The sequence below is a fragment of the Ornithorhynchus anatinus genome, chromosome 1 (genome assembly GCF_004115215.2).
Source record: "Ornithorhynchus anatinus isolate Pmale09 chromosome 1, mOrnAna1.pri.v4, whole genome shotgun sequence".
Lineage (NCBI taxonomy): Eukaryota > Metazoa > Chordata > Mammalia > Monotremata > Ornithorhynchidae > Ornithorhynchus > Ornithorhynchus anatinus.
Window position 1 is genome coordinate 24,362,549 of NC_041728.1, and position 19,578 is coordinate 24,382,126.

Genomic DNA, 19,578 nt, shown 5'->3' on the forward strand with positions numbered 1-19,578 from the left:
CCCAAGTAGACTGTGAGCCCCATGTGAAACAGAGACTGTCTCCACCCTGATTTCTTTGTATCTATCCCAGCGTTTAGAAGAGTGCTTGACACATAGTACGTGCTTTACAAATACCATTAGAAGAAACTTTCTGGTGCCGACTGGTCTGGCAAATAAGAGGCATCTGAAATTGCTTTCTAATGTCATTTAATGTGGCTTATTGGGGTAGGTATTTTATACAAAGTAATATATTAATTAACGTTATTGCTATAACCCTGGAGGGGGACTTTTGTCATAAAAGAGAAGTTAGGAAATCAAGTGTTATCATGGGTTTTTTTTTACTTTGCCTCAGAGAATCTCATCACATTGCCACATCCCCACCAGACACACCCAAACCAGAACATACTCTTCTCTTTCACATTTGGTGACCGTGGTCTCTCCATCCTAAAGCATCTACTTCTCAAGCCAATACAACTTTGCAAATCCTCCCTCCTAAAGAGAGACAAAGTAGCAAAATCTCAAGGCTAAACCAATAAAATTGCAACATGGTTTTGTAGCTTGCATCATATTTTCTTCTCAAACCACTCTGCAAATAAATTTGCACTATGAGTTAATGCCATGCAGGGCAGACATGCTGACATTACAGTCCCTGGGGTGGACTCAGAGGAGAGATAAAGACTGCCCGGCTCTTCCTGGTTTGTTTGGTCCTCCAGCCTATAACTGTTAGCTTGGTACTTCATTTTAGGCTTGATCTGGGTAGAACCAATACATTTGAGGAGCAACATGGCCTAGTGGAAAAAGTATGGGCCTAGAAGTCAGAGGACCTGGGTTCTAATCCCAGTTCTGCAAGTGCCTACTGTGTGACCTAGGGTAAGTTACAACTTCTCTGTGCCTCAGTTTCCTCATCGATCAAATGGGACCTCGATGCCTGGTTCTTCCTCCTCCTCTGCCTGTGAGCCCCATATGTGACAGGGACTCTGACCTGATTAACTTGTATCTACCTCCGTATTTAGAACAGTGCTTGACAGACAGTATAATGCTTAATTCCATAATAATAATTACAATATGAAGATTTCTCATTTAAAACACACACATGCCTCATGTTGACAGATGAAAAGGGGTGGGGGAAGAGCCAAACCCTTCCTCGCTCCTCTCATGTTCTGGTTAAAAATGTGTTCACAAGGGGAGTATGGTTCTCAGGCGATAAGACTTTGGCATTCTATGTTTGATTTCTGTCATTTTTTTTTTACAACTCCTGCTAAAGCTGAAGGTTTGAGAGACTTACAAACTATGAGATCAGCTGATTTTGGAGAGTCAAATTACAGAACAGATTTTAAGCTACATAAATTAATCAATCTTTTAATTGGAACAACGCAAAAAGGTGTGACACTGGTTTATCTGACGTGGTTTATAAGAAACTTCCCTCAGATTGTCTATTGTATGTTTAAGGGCAAGACCTTGGAGAGGTTCTCTAAATATTTGTTTGGTAGAAGAGATTTTTCTCTTGATTTATAAATTAGTCATTTATAAATTCAACAAATAAAGCAGCAGTGACAAATGCTCCGCTTTAAAAGGGGGAGAGCTTTAAAAAAAAAAAAAAAAAAACGAAAAACCCTGCTTTCATACCCCCTGTACCCTCCAGGTATTGCATCTCCCTCCTATCCATCCATTAAGTGATCTGCACCTGCTGCCTCCATTTCCTCTTTCCCGTTACCCCCTGCAGTCTGGCTTCCACTCCCTCTGTTATACCAAAACTGCTCTCTTCGAGATCACAAATTAATAATTATGGTATTTGGTAAGCACTTACTATGTGCCAGGCACTCTAAGCACTGGGGTGGATACAAGATAATCAGTTTGGTCAGAGTCCACCCCACAGAGGGCTCACAGTCTTAATCCCCATTTTACAGATGAGACAACTGAGGCACAGAGAAGTGAAGTGACTTGCCCAAGGTCACACAGCAGATGAGTGGTGGAGCTGGGATTAGAATCCACGGCTTCCTGACTCCCGGGGGTCATACTCTACCCACGATGCCAAGCTGCTTCCCAAACTGACCTTCTTGCCAAATCCAACGGCCCTTCACCCTACATCCTTTTATGTCTGTCAGCAGCCTTTGACACTTCTGTGAAACACCCCATCTAAGCTTGGTTTCATTGACACTGTCCTCTTTTGGTAGTCCTCCTACCGCTTTGGCTGCTCTTTCTCCATTGCTTCACTAGCTCCTTCTTTGCCTACTACCCCAAAACTATGGATCCCCTTCTACATCTACACCCACTCCTCTGAACAACTCATCTGCTCCTATAGCTTCAGCTACCATCTCTACACTGGAGACTCCTAAATCTTCCTCTCCAGCCTCCACCTTCCTACTTCTCTGCAATTTTGCATCTCCTCCAGCCTTTGCGACACCTTGACTTGGATTTCCTGAAGACAACTCAAACTCAACATGTCCAAAACTGAACTCATCTTCCCACCCAAACCATTCCAACCCTTGGCCACCCCTGATATCACCACCACCAACTTCCCTGTCTCACAAAAGCACACAGTCATGGCACTAGTCTTGCCTCACTTCTTTTCTTTGACTGACATTTTCGGTTAACTGCCAAATAATGTCAGTTCTCTCTTCACAGCATTACCGGAATCCATCCCTTACTCTATCCATGCTACCATGCTTATTCAAGCACTCATCATATCCCCTCTCCACTACTGGCTGCATCAGCCTCCTCACTGATGTCTATCTCCAGCCCACACTTCATTCTGCTGCCTGGATTGTTTTTCTAAAAAAACATTTTACGCATCTCTCTACACTCCTCAAAATCCTCCGATGGTTGCTCATTCCTCCCTCAAACGGAAGTTCCTGACCACTAAGGCATTCATTCAGCTCACCCCACAATACTTTTCCTCCCTCTTCCCCACTACTACCCAGACCCCACACTTCACTCCTCTAACACCAAAAGCATTTATTGTACCTTGATCTCATCTCTCTACCTCCTGCTCATGCCCTCCCCTCCTGCCTGGAACTCCCACCTTCATATCTGACAGACCATCACTCTCCCCACCTTCAAACCCCTATTAAAACCATACCTTGTCCCAGAAATCTCCCATCTCCCCAACCTACTGTCCCACCCTTCTGATTCACCTCTGCACTTGAGTCTGTACCCCCTAAGCGCTCTGATCCTCAGCTCACAGTCTGGCATGTCTGGTACGTAGCCTTTAACTCTGTTGCCTCCCCTACCTGCAATTCATTTTACTGCCTGTCTTCCTGACTGGATTATAAGCTTCTTGATGGCAGGGACTGCATTTACCTACTCTACTGTTGTACTTCCCTGTGCTGTGCAGCGGGGGCACGGGAGAGCGTCGAGGGCAGAGACTCAAGTTTTCCGGCACGGAAGGAGACAATGGTAAACCACTTCTGTATTTTTACCAAGAAAATTATGGATACACTACCAGAACCGACTGCAGGTGAAGGTGGGGCATTCTGGGAGAGATGTGTCCCTGGAGTCGCCATGGGTCGGAGGCAAATCGACAGCACAGGACAAGACTGTTGTACTCCCCGAGCAGCTGGTATTCCACACACAGTAAATTCTCACTAAAAACCACTGATTAATCTCTTCCACTACTTTGACTTGGCTTGTTTATGGAACTAGTTTGCCAGACCAGAGGTCAGATCCTCTCCAGCTTTTCTCTGTTCCTCAGAAGCCTCTCAAGAGAGATGCTAGTTTCATATAAGCTCAATATGGGCAGGGAACGTGTCTGTTAATTCTGTTGCACTGTTCTCCCCCAAGCATTTAGTATAGTACTCTGAATATAGTGATGCTCGAAAGAATTGACTGAATGGAAGAATATAATTAATAATATTATAGCACTGCTATAAATCATTTTGGTAGTTGTCTGAAATACTGACTTCTAACAAGGGTTTAAAAATTAAGATCTGATACAAGCCCAATGAGATCATTAACTTCATTCTAAAAATTTTACATAAAAATGGTTTCTTTTCCCACTAGAAAGAATCACAGGAGGGTTCCAGCAACACTGACAAACCAAGACTGGTCCTATTAGCCCTGAGCTCTCAGCTTTTTGGGGGTTTTTAATGGTATTTGTTAAGTACTTACTATGTGCCAGGCACTGTACTAAAGCATGGGGCAGATACAAGATAATCATGCTGGACTCAGTCCCTGTCCCACATGGGGCTCCTAGCCTCAATCCCCATTTCCAGATGAGGTAACTGAGGCCCACAGAAGTGCAGTAACTTGCCTAAGATCACACAGCAGACAAGTGGCGGAGTCAGGATTAGAACCCAGGTCCTTCTGACTCCCAGGCCTGGGCTCTATCTACTACGCCGAGCTGCTTGCCATTCTGGTTCATCCAATATAAGGGGTTTCCCCACCTCCCCAGTTTGCCCACCCTTCAGACTCTCCCCACATTTGCTCAGGGACTTGCCCTCAGCAGGGTCAGTATGGTCAAGTTGCTCTGTACGGGGTATGTATCCTGGAGGTGGCCCTCTCTAAAGAGAGTTCCGGTGCGGTACCCCTGATTGAACCAGCTCCTCCCACTCGTCGCAAAAGCATCAGAACAGAAATGCCAATTTCTGTCTAGGAGCAGCAAGAATCTTACATGTCTTACTAATCAGTTACCTATCTGGTGACTAACTTGCTTCACTCACATGAAGTTTGTTTTCTTTTAGATGCATATTGCTTCCCCCGCATAGGAGGTATTGCCGAGAGTCGCAGAACAATACTGAAACCAAGGGAATTAAAAGTAGATAATAAACAGTCCTCCACTTGAAGGACCATTATGTAAATATTTTCTCATTTTTAACTTGAAAATTAGCTTACTATTTTTAACCTGAATCCTATAAAATTATTTTTGGAAGACTTGAAAGTTGTGAAATAGAAGTTTTGGTGGAAGGAAGCTTCTCTCCGGAAATGCATCCGAAACACTAACATGACAGATATGGCACATCCTCTGATTATAATGAGTCAATTCAACTTTTTAAAAAGACACTTCACAACTCTTTTTTTTTTAAAGTCAGGTTTCAAAGGAGGGCCAGTAAATAATCGTTGGTTAGAAAAATCAGAAAAAAACAAGACTGTGTAAAAAGCTAGTTTATTTTCAAAAAAACAAAACCTTTCAGACAACTAGTTTGTCTTCTTTGGATCGAGTATTGTCCACAGTAACTGGACATCATATACTTAATTTTCTGTTTCAAACTTTGCCAATTTGGACTTTTTTCAAGTTCCTGTTTCATCTGTTTCATCTCCAACAGAAAGCTTCCAAACAGGGATCATTTATATATGTGGTGTGCAGTATTTTTAATTCTAAAGATAAAGCTCATCGGTATGCACTAAAAACAAAGTGACACAGTACACACAGCAAAAGCCTTGCTTCCCCACGTATTTCTACAGAATATCAGATTCCATTTATTTGACAAAAATTGAGATTCAAGAGCTTCAGGAATAAAGTGAACCTACTAGACTTGTCTCCAACTGTTAAAAACGTTGTAGAAGAAATCGTGAGACAAACCTGAGTTAGTTCGCTTTGAGAAGCTGACAAAATTTTAAATGTTTTCAGAGTTTACTTTGGGCATTCTGAATCTGTAGAATTGAAAACAAACAATGATATTTCAGTCCTTTTTAAAGGGAATCCTGAATTGGAAATTATGTTCTCAGGTTCTGGGGGGAAGGGAAGAACGGGAGTTAGTATGCTTCAAGTCGGGCTGCTAAGTACAACAGGAAACTTGGAAGGAAGAGTCACCCCGACCCCAATAAAATTGTTTGTTAATTAACTATTAGATATTGGCTAAGAGGAAAGCAGTCAGGCACATCCTCATGACTGCCAATAAGGGCTCAGGATTTCTGACTCCCTGAAGAGTCCCCTTCATTTCCGTCTGACAAAACCATCACCCAGTCTGAGGAGCTCTGGTGACCAACTACTCCCCACAACCCCATTTTGATAGTTAAAAATGAGCAAAGTTCTCTTGTAGAGAAACTAAGTATTGTGTACTTTCCCAAGTGCTCAGTACAGTACTCTGCATGCAGTAAATGTTCAGTAAATACCATTCACTGAAATTAATTCAGATGCTTAATAGACATACGTTTTAGGACTTAAGGGTAAAGCAGTTATATTTTAGTTTCAGCCACTACTAAAAACACTGGACAATTGAGAAACCTAACTTCCGCTTTCCACCAATTCAAACAGTCGACAAACAGCTATTTTTTTTTTAAAGTGCCACAAAGGAAAAAGAAGTTACGCCATTTGTCCTACCTCCTTTTCTCTTTCAGTCCCCCACCAGAGTGGCAACTTCAAGTTAATGTCCAATTTTCCTAAAAAAAGGTACTGACTGCTCTTTTCAAGCCTAAACCTTGTCGGTTTAGAGGAGGCCATATGTATTTCCTTTGAAAATGTGTACTGCTGGAATAAAATGCAACACAGTAGAGTGGACTAAGAACGGAACAAGGGAGTCCCAGCCAACCCCCATTTTTTCATTCGTATTTATTGAGTGCTTATTGGGTGCAATGCGCTGTACCAAGAGCTTGGGAGAGTACAATACAACCACAAATAGACACACTCCCTGCCCACAATGAGCTCACAGTTCCATCCACAAAATAAATGGTCTTTGGCAAGTGACAAAATTGGGAAAAATATCCAAATCCTGTCGCTATCGATTGGATTTGGGGGGATAAAATTCAATAAATGTGAAAATAGTTGGAGTTTAAGTAAAAAAGTTATAGGGAGTAATTCTGCTTAATATCTGTCTCTTGTATTGCACTTTAAAGAAGATTTAAAGATAGCTCTATCATCACCTAAGCACTTGGATCTGTACCCTTTATGCACTTGATATTCACCCCACCCTCAGGCCCTCAGTACTTATGTACCTAGCTGTAAATTTATTTTAATGTCTGACTCCTCTTCTACACTGCGAGCTTGTTGTGGACATGGAATATGTCCACTAACTCTATTTCACTGTACTTTTCATCCTATTTAGACTGTGAGCCCCATGTGGGAGAGGGACTGGGTCCAAGCTGATTATCTTGTATCCATCCCGGTGCTAGGCATATAATAAGCACTTAATTGTATATGAGTGCTTACTGTGTGCAGAACATTGATCTAAGTGCTTGGGGATTATTATTATTTTAAATAACAATATGCTTAGTACAGTGTTCTGCACACATTAAGTGTTCAATACGAGATTGATCATTCCCTTCCGATCTCTAGAGCAAAAAGCATTGAAACGTAACTGCCACTTTAAGCTCTCATAAGAAAATTAGAACTGACCCCAAAATGCATGCCTGCCCTCAAATATGTTGCATATATTCTTTTTGTCACACTGAACTATTAGACTCCAGATACACAATTACCAAATAAGAGAAAGAAATATGTTGTATCACAGACCCTAGTACAAACATTTCAAAATTATTCAAGTTCTTGAAATGTGGTCTACCATCAGCCAAGATAAATGCTGAGCAGTTATTTGAAAGTTAGGTTTTAAAATAAGTGGTGGCAGAGGAAACTAGGTTAAGATCCATTTCCAAAAATGCACGTTGAGTGAAACCTTTGGAATCAATCACTCTTTATTCCCACTAAGACTCAACCATTCTCTATAAAGTCTTTCCATAACAGTCCAACTAAACACTTTCCATATTGAGTAATTTTTTAGTTAGCAATAGAGAAGGGTTTTTTAAAAAATTTGGTACAAATATAATATTAGAACTAGAACTATTATGAAAATCACCATGCATCAGACAGCTGATTTAGCTAGGCAATCCTCATTAGCCACTTCCCTTAGCAACGGAACATCTGGGTAAAAGTTTGCAAGCAATGCATATTAAGATATTGGGGTAAAGCCCAAACTCACCTTTTGACCCTGACAGAGCAAAGCAGCAGCAACCACGAGACACCACAAAGAGAGTGTGGAAAATTAATTTAGGGCATTAAACAAAGCTCTGAGGGATCTTTCAGGTAATGACCGTGTCTACTTGATGCTTTAAACAAGCCCTGTTGATGCTATGGAGAAATACATGCCACACGCCTATATACAGAGTTCAAACGGCTCAGCATTCTAAACAAGGCATATAAAATCTGTTTTATGAAACTGAAAAACACAAAAGCATTGTAAAGCAAAATTTACCGTAATGACGGCCTTGCTAAGGCAGATGGATCCCCTGCAGCCATATTCGGTCTCATCTTCAGACTTGTAGTAGCTTAGTGTATTATTCTTCAAAACCACCCAACGATCCTGCCACCCATGGATGTAGTTGGTCCACTGAGAGGGAAAAAAAAGTAAAAAAGACCCAAATTAAATATTTCAGGGTCACTAACTGACCACTAACAGTGATAAGAAAATGAGTCACTCTTCCCTTGAGGAGTCTCACTTCTATCAGATAAGAGAATGGCCTAAGTTAGCTAAAGAAGTTGAGGTTTAATAGTTTCATAGGAACAAACAAACAGCTTTGGTCCTCTGGCTTCCAGACAGGCGTTCTTCCAATATTCCACACTGCCTCCTCTAAATACTAACAGATTCTGTTGACTGAACTGAAATCGAGGACTAAGGGAGAATCAGAATTCAAGGAAAAGGCCAGGCAAGTACTGATGGAGCTGTCTCTACTCCTCCTTTGCCACGTTGGTGGCAGGGCAAGGAGTTATAGTCTTAGGGAACCAGGAGAAGGTGAGAACACCAGAGACCTGCCTTGGGTATGAAGGCCCCTAACTAGTGACTCTGGGCTAAAGCCACAGGATCTTTGCCTTCCCCTATTCAGACAGCTCTTTGGACCCACCACCAAAAGAAAAAAATCCCATTAATTGAATTTTCAGTGTGGATGGAGAGGAACCTAACAACACAAAAAATCTAAGTCTGCCACTCCCTTCTCCTTTCCTACTCAGCATAAGTAACTTACCCCTTTGTCTCCTTATTCGTTTTACTTTGTTCTTTTCCTAATTGTCCTGCACTGTCACTTCTTTCCTCCAGAATCTAGCCTTTTTCCTTTCTTCCTACCCTCCAATTTTCATCTGACTCAGATTTTCTCAGGCACTTCTCTCGCCTTGCCTCCCTAAACCTTTCCCTTTCTTCCTCCACCACTTCCCTGTCTTTCCCCCCAACCCCAGGTTCTCTTCTCTTTTTGGCCTCCCTCTAGTTCCACCCACAACTGCTATCCCAGGTGGACCAGTCTGCTTGCAGGATGGCTCCATCAGACTCTAAGGGATGAAGGGCGGCGAAGTCACCAGGCTCCGATGGGTGAGTCCCAAGGAACAAGGACTTACCAAAGCACTCAGGGGCTCATCTCCCTTCAATACCACACTGGCTGGGAAGGAGCCAGAGGGCTTCGAGGGCTTCAGAGACCCGGAGCCAACACTGGGACAATGGCTCCTCTCCACATCCCTGCCTGCACTAGGGATGGAGTCAGTCAGCCCTTCCATCGGGTTCTCTCCACAAAGAAGAGAAGAGAAAAAGTTCAAGCTGAGCCCTGCCCAAGCTAACTCAGGGCTGTTTCTGGGCAGATGTCTTCTCTCTTCAGGCAAAGAGAAGGATGCATCCTATGCTTGGTCCCGCTATGCTGGCCAGTCTTTGATCAGAGTAGCACAGATTATCACGGTGACTTCCAACAATCAACACGGCGATCTACAGACAGAGGCTAACTACTTAAATCTAGCGTTCAGGGGACTTCTAATTGCCAGAGACTAAATTTTAGCTTTGACCAGGGTCTGGGTTTTGCACACAAGGGAGTTACTATGGGCAAGTCACTTCACTTCTCTGTGCCTCAGTTTCCTCATCTGTAAAATGGGGATTAACTGTGAGCCTCACGTGGACAACCTGATTACCCTGTATCTACCCCAGCGCTTAGAATAGTGCTCATGCATGAGTTGTGAACACTTTCAGGTGACCTTCCATACAAATCAACCTTATTCCCCACAATTCCTTTACGAATGCATTAGAGTGCTTGAAAGAAACTCCATTTGTCTGCTAATACGCTTTCTGGCACCATCCTTTAGAAGCTTACAGTCTGGGAGACCAAGAATATATCTTTTCCAAGCCACAAAAAAAATCCCCAAGGCATAGTATTATTCAGGCAATGAATATTCAAGTATTTGCTGGTGAGCACTGGTAGGTCAAACCAGGCCTGGGAAGGCAACAGGGAAAATTGAAGACAACCTACTTGGCCCTCAAGGAAGACTTGGCCTTTAAGCATGTGACTTCCCAATAAACTGGCCTCACCAAATTATCGTGGAGAATGAATACATAATAGTACATTGCATATTTTTCTAAACATCCACTACATGAAAAAGGGGACCAGGTGGTGAGTAGACAAAGTTGGTAGTCTAATTAAAAGAATGATTAAATAAGTCCATAGTACAGGAAAGTCCTCAGTCATCGGGTTCATTAAACGTATTTGAAAAGTTTCCCCAAGTACTGCATCAATATTAAGAATGAAACTAATAAAACAAAGTGTAAGTCTCTTAACCACCCCCCCACAGGATTATTTTACTTAAGTCATTAAAAGCACCATTAAATTGTACTTTCAGAAACAAAAAAAGTTTATGCAAATAACAAATTCAGGAGAGCTTTGCTGGTGAGGAAGTTAATTCACTGACGCTTAGTTCTGGGATGGAAGGTTCAATATTTTGGCAACAATGTGAACCAAAATAGAAAAGTTATTCATCTTTAAACTTGTTGCAAAATGTTTTCAGTTCCGGGCATTTGTGAAAGGATTCTCTTCTAGATCTGAAAATTATTGGAATTGTTCAAAAGACTAAAAGAGGTGGAAAGCCCGTTTTACAGGCAGAAATAAAAACCTTATCGTCACATGCATCGTATCACCTTCCAAATTATCGTGGTCTGCTTTTCATTAAGATGGAAAGAGGAGGAAATGCCAACACTTTGCATAATCACTCTCAGATGTTTCGTGCTTTGGGCTTTACAATCTCAACACCCTTAAAAAACAAAATAAATTTGACATAAAACCTTACTCCGGAACCTCCTGGAACCCCCTATACAGTCTTCTAAGAAACGCCGTGAAAAAGAAGGTGTGTATAACACTGCTTTACACGTTCCCTAAATAGAAGGTTGGGGGTGTCAACTCTGTCGGAATGTTTCAAACTAACCAAAAGCAAGATTCAAAAACGTTCCACGTGACGGCCAAGGCCCACCGGCCCTTGGACTGAAACCCAGTCGTTTTAAGAAAAGAATTAAATAAAAAAAATCACAACCCTATCACAAGACAAGACCAATTGCTTAATCCAAGTTATGAATAAGGGTGATTATGGTAGATTTTTCAGTTCCTGAGAGATCATGGGATTTCAGTCTGTCACAACCTGAACATCGAGTCCTGGCTGTAGACCACCCCTGAAGTTATGGTTGGGGAAAATAAGGAAGTGGAGTTAGTACTTGACCCTCCGGGAAGCGAACATTTCCAGGGGACTCACTCTCCATCCAGAAGAACGCTCACTACCCTCTCCCCCTTGGAGGCCTCGCCCATTTCTTCCGCAAATTAATCCTTCCAGCCCTGGCAGTTAAGACTGTCAAAGGCTCCTTACCTCTCCAGAGAGGGGACTGGAGAGGAGGAGTCAAGACACCAGTAAAAAAAGGGGACTTGGGGAGACCCCAGAATGATCTCCGGGAGGCTCCTCCTCCTCCTCCCTTCTGTCAGCCCTCCTTTCTGCAAGGACCTTGACTGCTTTGCTTTTCTTCCTGGAGTAAAGGCCGGCTTTATCTGACGTGTCCCAGGTGATTATGAATGTTTCTCCTGTGCGCATCACGTGCTGATCGAAGACCTCTTGGCTTCTCACGGGTGTTGGGGGAGGGGGAAACCTTACACCCCTGGGGAAACCTTACACCCCTGGTTGGGGATTTGGGGGTACCAGGCCCTGCCACACACAGACACACACACAGTTCTTTATCCCCCTATTCTGGAGTAAGTACGTCTTCCCCTGGGTCCCCCACATTTTCTAGGTTTGCCCCCGCCCGCAGAGGCTCCCCCATCTTCTTCCATGGAGCGGGGGTCCCTCCCCGCAATCCTCCACCCTATCTCCTTGATTCTATTTATCTCGACGATGTCCTCTTGTTTTGTTTTTCTTCTGCTTTGCTTTGTTGTCTGTCGCCTCCGTTTGGACTGAGCTCGTCGTGGGGCAGGGATGGTCTCTCTCTGTTGCCGAATTGTACATTCTAAGCGCTTGGTACAGTGCTCTGCACCTAGTAAGCACTCAATAAATACTACTGAATGAATGACTGATGCGAGGGAGGTTTAGCACAGCGCCAGGCACATCATAAGCGCCTCGCAGTTACCTCCGACGACAATTTTGCATCGCTCCAAGCCACGGCTGGATGACAGCTGTCGCTGCTGCCCCGCGGGGCCTGGCCCTCCTCCTCCCGGCAGCCCTCCAGGCGCGGGGGTGATGCCCCTCGGGATGCCCCCGGGCCCCCTGCCGAAGGAGCCGGGCGTTCATTCATTTATTCAATCGTATTTATTGAGCGCTTACTAGGTGCAGAGCACTGGACTAAGCGCTTGGAATGGACAATTCGGCCACAGAGACCATCCCTGCTCAATGACGGGCTCACAGTCCAAACGGGGGAGACGGACAGCAAAGCAAAAGAGAAGAAAACAAAAACAAGGCAACATCACTGAGATAAATAGAATCAAGGGGCTGTACACCCCATTCATCCTTTCATTCAATAGTACTTATTGAACGCTTGCTATGTGTTGAGCACTGTACTCTGCGCTTGGAATGTATTTATGGAGAACTTACTATGTGCAGAACACTGTACTAAGCGCTTGGAATGTATCTATTGAGCGCTTACTATGTGAACAGCACTGTACTAAGCGCTTGGAATGTACAATTCACCGTCCAAATGGGGGAGACAGACAACAAAGCCAAACAGAACAACATCAAGATAAATAGAATCAAGGGGATGTACACCTCATTCATTCATTCACTCGTATTTATTGAGCGCTGACTATGTGCAGAGCACTGGACTAAGCGCTTGGAATGGACAACTGGACAACAGAGAGTGACCATCCCTGCCCAACGACGGGCTGGCCGTCCAAACGGGGGGCAAAGCCAAACAGAACATCGAGATACACAGAATCAAGATGTTCACCTCATTCATTCATCCCTTTTTATTGAGCGCTAGGTGCAGAGCGCTGCACTAAGCGCTTGGAATGGACCATTGGGCCACAGAGAGAGACCAACCCCGCCCTACGACGGGCTGGCCGTCTAAACAGGGGAGACGGATGGCACAGCAAGAGAGAACAAGACAACATCAAGAGACATAGAATGAAGGGGATGTACACCTCATTAACAAAATAAAGGGGGTAATAAATAATAGAGATGGGCGCCGAGGGGAAGGGGGCTGGGGTGAGGGTGGGAGGGCCTACTGAGAGCTCACCTCCTCCAAGAGGCCTTCCCAGACTGAGTTTCCCTTTTTCCCTCTGCCGCCCCCTTCACCTCCCCTCAGCTAAGCCCCTTTTCCCCCCTTTCCCTCTGCTCCTCCCCCTCTCCCTTCCCCTCCCCTCAGCACTGTGCTCATTTGTATATATCTTTATTACCCTATTTACTTTGTTAATGAGATGTCCATCCCCTTGATTTTAGTTATTGCTATTGTTTTTGTCTGTCTCCCCCGATTAGACTGTGAGCCCGTCAGGGGGCAGGGACTGTCTCTATCTGTTACCAATTTGTCCTTTCCAAGTGCTTAGTCTAGTGCTCTGCGCATAGTCAGTGCTCAATAAATACTATTGAATGAATGGATGCACTGCACATAGTAAGTGCTCAATAAATACTATTGAATGAATGAACGCTCTGCACATAGCACTCAATAAATACTACTGAATGAATAAATGCATGCTCGGCACATAGTCAGCGCTCAATAAATACTATTGAGTGAATAAATGAATGCTCTGCATATAGTCAGCGCTCAATAAATACTATTGAATGACTGAATGAATGCTCTGCACATAGTCAGCGCTCAATAAATACTATTGAATGAATGAATTAATTAATGCTCTGCACATAGTCAGTGCTTAATAAATACTATTGAATGAATGCTCTGCACATAGCGCTCAATAAATAGTATTGAATGAATAAATGCTCTGCACATAGTCAGCGCTCAATAAATACTATTGAATGAAGGAATGAATGCTCTGCACATAGCGCTCAATAAATACTATTAATGAATGAACGCTCTGCACATAGCGCTCAATAAATACTATTAATGAATGAACGCTCTGCACATAGCACTCAATAAATACTACTGAATGAATGAATGCTCTGCACATAGTCAGCGCTCAATAAATACTATTAATGAATGAACGCTCTGCACATAGTCAGCGCTCAATAAATACTATTAATGAATGAACGCTCTGCACATAGTCAGCGCTCAATAAACGCTATTGAATGAACACTCTGCACATAGTCAGCACTCCATAAATACTACTGAATGAATGCTCTGCACATAGTCAGCGCTCAAAAAACGCTATTGAATGAACGCTCTGCACATAGTCAGCACTCCATAAATACTATTGAATAAACGCTCTGCACAGTCAGCGCTCTATAAATACTATTGAATGAAAGCTCTTCACATAGTCAGCACTCCATAAATACTATTAAATGAATGAATGAATGCTCTGCACATAGCGCTCAATAAATACTACTGAATGAACGCTCTGCACAGAGTCAGCGCTCAATAAACGCTATTGAATGAACGCTCTGCACATAGTCAGTGCTCAATAAATGCTACTGAATGAACGCTCTGTACATAGTGCTCAATAAATGCTACTGAATGAACGCTCTGCACATAGTCAGCGCTCAATAAGTGCTACTGAATTAATGCTCTGCACATAGCGCTCAATAAGTGCTACTGAATGAACGCTCTGCACACAGTCAGCGCTGAATAAATGCTACTGAATGAACGCTCCGCACATAGTCAGCGCTCCGTTAAGTGCTACTGAATGAACGCTCTGCACATGGTCAGCGCTCAATAAGTGCTACTGAATGACCGCTCCGCCCACAGCGCTGAATAAATGCTACTGAATGAACGCTCCGCGCATAGTCAGTGCTTAATAAATATTATTGAATGAAGGCCCTGCATCCAGTCAGCGCTCCATAAATACTACTGAACGAACAAGTGTCAGAGGCAGGATTGGAAGCCAGGACGTGTGTCTTTGCAGGCGGGGGCTCCTGGGCCCGGGTGGGGTGGTGGGGTCTTGGGTTGGGGTTTTAGAGAAGCAGCGTGGCTCGGTGGAAAGAGTACGGGATTTGGAGTCAGAAGTCGTGGGTTCGAATCCCCGCTCTGCCCCTTGTCAGCTGTGGGACTGTGGGCGAGTCGCTTCACTTCTCTGGGCCTCAGTGACCTCATCTGGAAAAAATGGGGATGAAGACTGGGAGCCCCACGCAGGACCCCCTGCTGGCCCTGGATCTCCCCCAGCGCTTAGAACAGTGCTCTGCACAGAGTAAGCGCTTCACAAATACCGACTTCATTATTATTATTAATCAAATGGGGATGAAGACCGGGAGCCTCATGCAGGACCCCCCTGATGACCCTGCATCTCCCCCAGCGCTTAGAACAGCGCTCTGCACAGAGTAAGCGCTTCACAAATACCAACATTATTACTGTTATGAAAATGGGGATGAAGAGTGGGAGTCGCACGCGGGGCCACCTGATGCCCCTGGATCTCCCCCAGCGCTTAGAACAGGGCTCTGCACACAGTAAGTGCTTCACAAATACCAACATCATTATTATTATTATTAATAAAACGGGGATGAAGACTGGGAGCTTCACGTGGGACCCCCTGATGCCCCTGCATCTCCCCCAGCGCTTAGAGCAGGGCTCTGCCCAGAGGAAGCGCTTCACAACTACCAACATCATTATTATTGTTAATCAAATGGGGCTGAAGACCGGGAGCCTCATGCAGGACCCCCTGATGCCCCTGCATCTCCCCCAGCGCTTAGAACAGAGCTCTGCACAGAGTAAGCGCTTCACAACTACCAACATTATTATTATTATTAATCAAATGGGGCTGAAGACCGGGAGCCTCACGTGGGACCCCCTGCATCTCGCCCAGCGCTTAGAGCAGGGCTCTGCCCAGAGGAAGCGCTCCACGAACCCCCCCTCCCCCGCCCCCCCCCCCCCCCGATGATGGGGGTTACCTTGCTGAGGACGCCGCAGAGCTCCACCGGCTGCCCGGCGTCGGGGTCCGGGTCCTCCTCCGAGCCCGACGAGTTCCAGCTCTGGTTATCCGACATGGGGGCGCGCAGGGCGGCGGGCGGCGAGGAGCCGGGGCTCCGGCCGGGGGCCGACGAGGGCGACGCGGCGGGCGGGGCGAGGAGCGAGGGCCGCGGGCGGGCGGCGCGGGGCAGGAGGACCAGCCGCGCGGGGAGCCGCCCCTTCCAGCCCTCGCCCTCCGCCGACGCCGCCGTGGCCGCCGTGGCCGCGCCCTCCCCGCCGCGCTGCCCCTAAGGAGACGGGCGCGGGGCGCGGGGCGCGGGGCCCGGAGCGGAGCGCCGACACGGGGCTGAGGAGACCGGGAGCCTCTCACGCCGACGCCGCCATCTTCCTGCCTCGGCCCTCCTCTCCCCGCCCGAGGGCGGCTGACGGGGCGCGCGGGCCCGCCTTCCCGCCCCTGCCACGCTCGGCGCGGCGCTGCATGCCGGGACTGGTAGTTCCTAGCCGGCCGGGGAAGGGGCGGAGCGATGCACGCCGGGACTTGTAGTCCCCCCCCCCCCGACGGCCGAGAGAAGGGCGGAGCGATGCAGGCCGGGACCTGGAGTCCCCCGCCGGCCGAGGTGAGGGCGGAGCGATGCAGGCCGGGACTTGTAGTCCCCCGCCGGCCGAGGTAAAGGCGGAGCGATGCAGGCCGGGACTCATAGTCCCCCGCCCGGCCGGGGAAGGGGCGGAGCGATGCAGGCCGGGACTTGTAGGCCCCCCCTCCCCCCCCCTCGCCGGCCGAGGCAAGGGGCGGAGCGATGCATGCCGGGACTTATAGTCCCCCGCCCGGCCGGAGAAGGGGCGGAGCGATGCATGCCGGGACTTGTAGTCCCCCCGCCGGCCGCGCGGCACGGCGGGAGTTGTAGGCGGCGTCTTGAAAGGTCGGGGGTGCGGGTGACCGTTGGGGCTCGCGCGCCTTGCCGTTTGCCGCCTTTTCCTCCTGCCTCGAAGGCGATCGATCGATCGATCGATCGATCGATCAACCCTTCCCGGAAGTAGCCCCGGATGGCTCCTCGGCCGCAGGTGAGGCCGCCGGCACCAGCGGGGAACCCCAGGCCCCTAATAATAATAATATTGGGGAAGCGCTTACTCTGTGCAAAGCACTGTGCTAATGGGAGTCAGAGGTCGTGGGTTCGAATCCCGGCGCCGCCATCCGTCAGCTCTGGGACTTTGGGCCAGGCGCTTCTCTGTGCCTCAGTGACCTCATCTGTAAAATGGGGATTAAGACATGAGGAGGGTGGGGTTCGTTAAGCGCTTCCTATGTGTGAAGCACTGTACTAAGCGCTGCGAGGGGGGATACGAAGTGATCGGGTTGTCCCACGTGGGGCTCACAGTCTTAATTGCCATTTGACAGGTGAATTCATTCATTCACTAGTATTTATGGAGCGCTTACTATGTGCAGAGCATTCATTCATTCAATAGTATTTATTGAGCGTTGACTATGTGCAGAGCATTCATTCATTAATTCAATAGCATTTATTGAGCGCTGACTATGTGCAGAGCATTCATTCAGTAGTCTTTAGTGAGCGCTGACTATGGGCAGAGCATTCATTCATCCAATAGTATTTATAGAGGGCTAACTATGTGCAGAGCATTCATTCATTAGTATTTATGGAGCGCTTACTATGTGCAGGGAATTCATTCATTCAGTAGTCTTTAGTGAGCGCTGACTATGGGCAGAGCATTCATTCAATAGTATTTATGGAGCGCTGACTATGTGCAGAGCGTTCATTCATTCATTCAATAGTATTTATGGAGTGCTGACTATGTGCAGAGCGTTCATTCATTCATTCAGTAGTCTTTAGTGAGCGCTGACTATGTGCAGAGCATTCATTCATTCAGTAGTCTTTAATTAATGTTGGTATTTGTTAAGCACTTACTATGTGCCGAGCACTGTTCTAAGCGCTGGGGTAGACATAGGGGAATCAGGTTGTCCCACGTGGGGCTCACAGTCTTAATCCCCATTTTACAGATGAGGGAACTGAGGCACAGAGAAGTTAAGTGACTTGCCCACAGTCACACAGCCGACAAGTAGCAGAGCTGGGATTCGAACTCATGAGCCCTGACTCCAAAGCCCGTGCTCTTTCCACTGAGCGCTGACTATGTGCAGAGCATTCATTCAATAGTATTTATTGAGCGCTTACTATGTGCAGAGCGTTCATTCATTCAATAGTCTTTAGTGAGCACTGACTATGGGCAGAGCATTCATTCAATAGTGTTTATTGAGTGCTCACTATGTCAGAGCATTCATTCATTCAATAGTATTTATGGAGCGCTGACTATGGGCAGAGCATTCATTCAATAATATTTATTGAGCGGTTACTATGTGCAGAGCGGTCATTCATTCAATAGTATTTATGGAGCGCTGACTATGGGCAGAGCATTCATTCAGTCATTCAATAGTATTTATGGAGCGCTGACTATGGGCAGAGCATTCATTCATTCATTCAATAGTATTTATGGAGCGCTATGTGCAGAACATTCATTCATTCATCCAATAGCATTTATGGAGCGCTGACTATGTGCAGAGCACTGGACTAAGCGCTTGGAATGGACAATTCGGCAACAGATAGAGACCAGCCCTGCCCACTGATGGGCTCACAGTTTAACCGGGGGAGACAGACAAAAACAATAGCAATGAATAAAATCAAGGGGATGGACATCTCATTAACAAAATAAATAGGGTAATAAAAATATAGACAAATGATTGGATGAGCACAGTGCTGAGGGGAGGGGAAGGGGGGGAGGAGCAGAGGGAAAGGGGGGCTTAGCTGAGGGGAGGTGAAGGGGGGGCAGAAAGGGAGCAGAGGGAAAAGGGGAAGCTCAGTCTGGGAAGGCCTCTTGGAGGAGGTGAGCTCTCAGTAGGACTTTGAAGAGGGGAAGAGAGTTAGTTTGGTGGACGTGAGGAGGGAGGTCATTCCAGGACAGCTACAGGACGTGGGCCAGAGGTCGACGGCGGGATAGGTGTGAACGAAGGGGACGGTGAGGAGGTGGGCGGCAGAGGAGCGGAGCGTGCGGGGTGGGCAGTGGAAAGAGAGAAGGGAGCTGAGGTAGGAGGGGGCAAGGTGATGGAGAGCCTCGAAGCCTAGAGTGAGAAGGTTTTGTTTCGTGCAGAGGTCAATAAATACTATTGAATGAATGAATGATAGGCAACCCCTGGAGGTTTTTAAGAAGGGTAGAAGTACCTAAGCCCCATGTGGGACAGCCTGATTACCTTGTTCCCCCCCGCCCCGTCCACTCCCAAAGTTCAGAACAGTGCTTGGCACATCGTACCATCATCATTACAAGGTGATCAGGTTGTCCCACGGGGGCCTCACAGTCTTAATCCCCATTTTACAGATGACGTAACCGAGGCCCAGAGAAGTGAAGTGGCTTGCCCAAAGTCACACAGCTGACAAGCGGCTGAATCGGG

The 19,578-nt window shown here is 46.3% G+C and overlaps 2 protein-coding genes across 7 annotated transcripts in view; one reads left to right on the forward strand and one right to left on the reverse strand.

Moving 5' to 3' along the window:
* CERT1 (ceramide transporter 1) overlaps nucleotides 1-16,246 on the reverse strand; it is a 101,370-nt gene extending 85,124 nt beyond the window's left edge. The window contains exons 1-2 of one of the 4 annotated variants that reach the window (XM_039911312.1): nucleotides 16,109-16,246; nucleotides 8,103-8,237 (exon numbers count right to left, since the gene is read on the reverse strand). In XM_039911312.1, the coding sequence (XP_039767246.1) occupies nucleotides 8,103-8,237; nucleotides 16,109-16,204 (231 nt within the window). In that variant the 5' untranslated portion in view covers nucleotides 16,205-16,246. The remainder of the gene's footprint in view (nucleotides 1-8,102; nucleotides 8,238-16,108) is intronic. The other 3 variants (XM_039911310.1, XM_029072751.2, XM_029072761.1) reach the window with 3 other exon arrangements.
* Nucleotides 16,247-17,031: 785 nt separating this feature from the next.
* POLK (DNA polymerase kappa) overlaps nucleotides 17,032-19,578 on the forward strand; it is a 58,346-nt gene continuing 55,799 nt past the window's right edge. For 2 of the 3 annotated variants that reach the window (XM_029072721.2, XM_029072733.2), the window contains exon 1: nucleotides 17,032-17,189. The gene's annotated coding sequence lies outside the window, so the exon portion shown is untranslated. The remainder of the gene's footprint in view (nucleotides 17,190-19,578) is intronic. The other variant, XM_007659171.3, reaches the window with a different exon arrangement.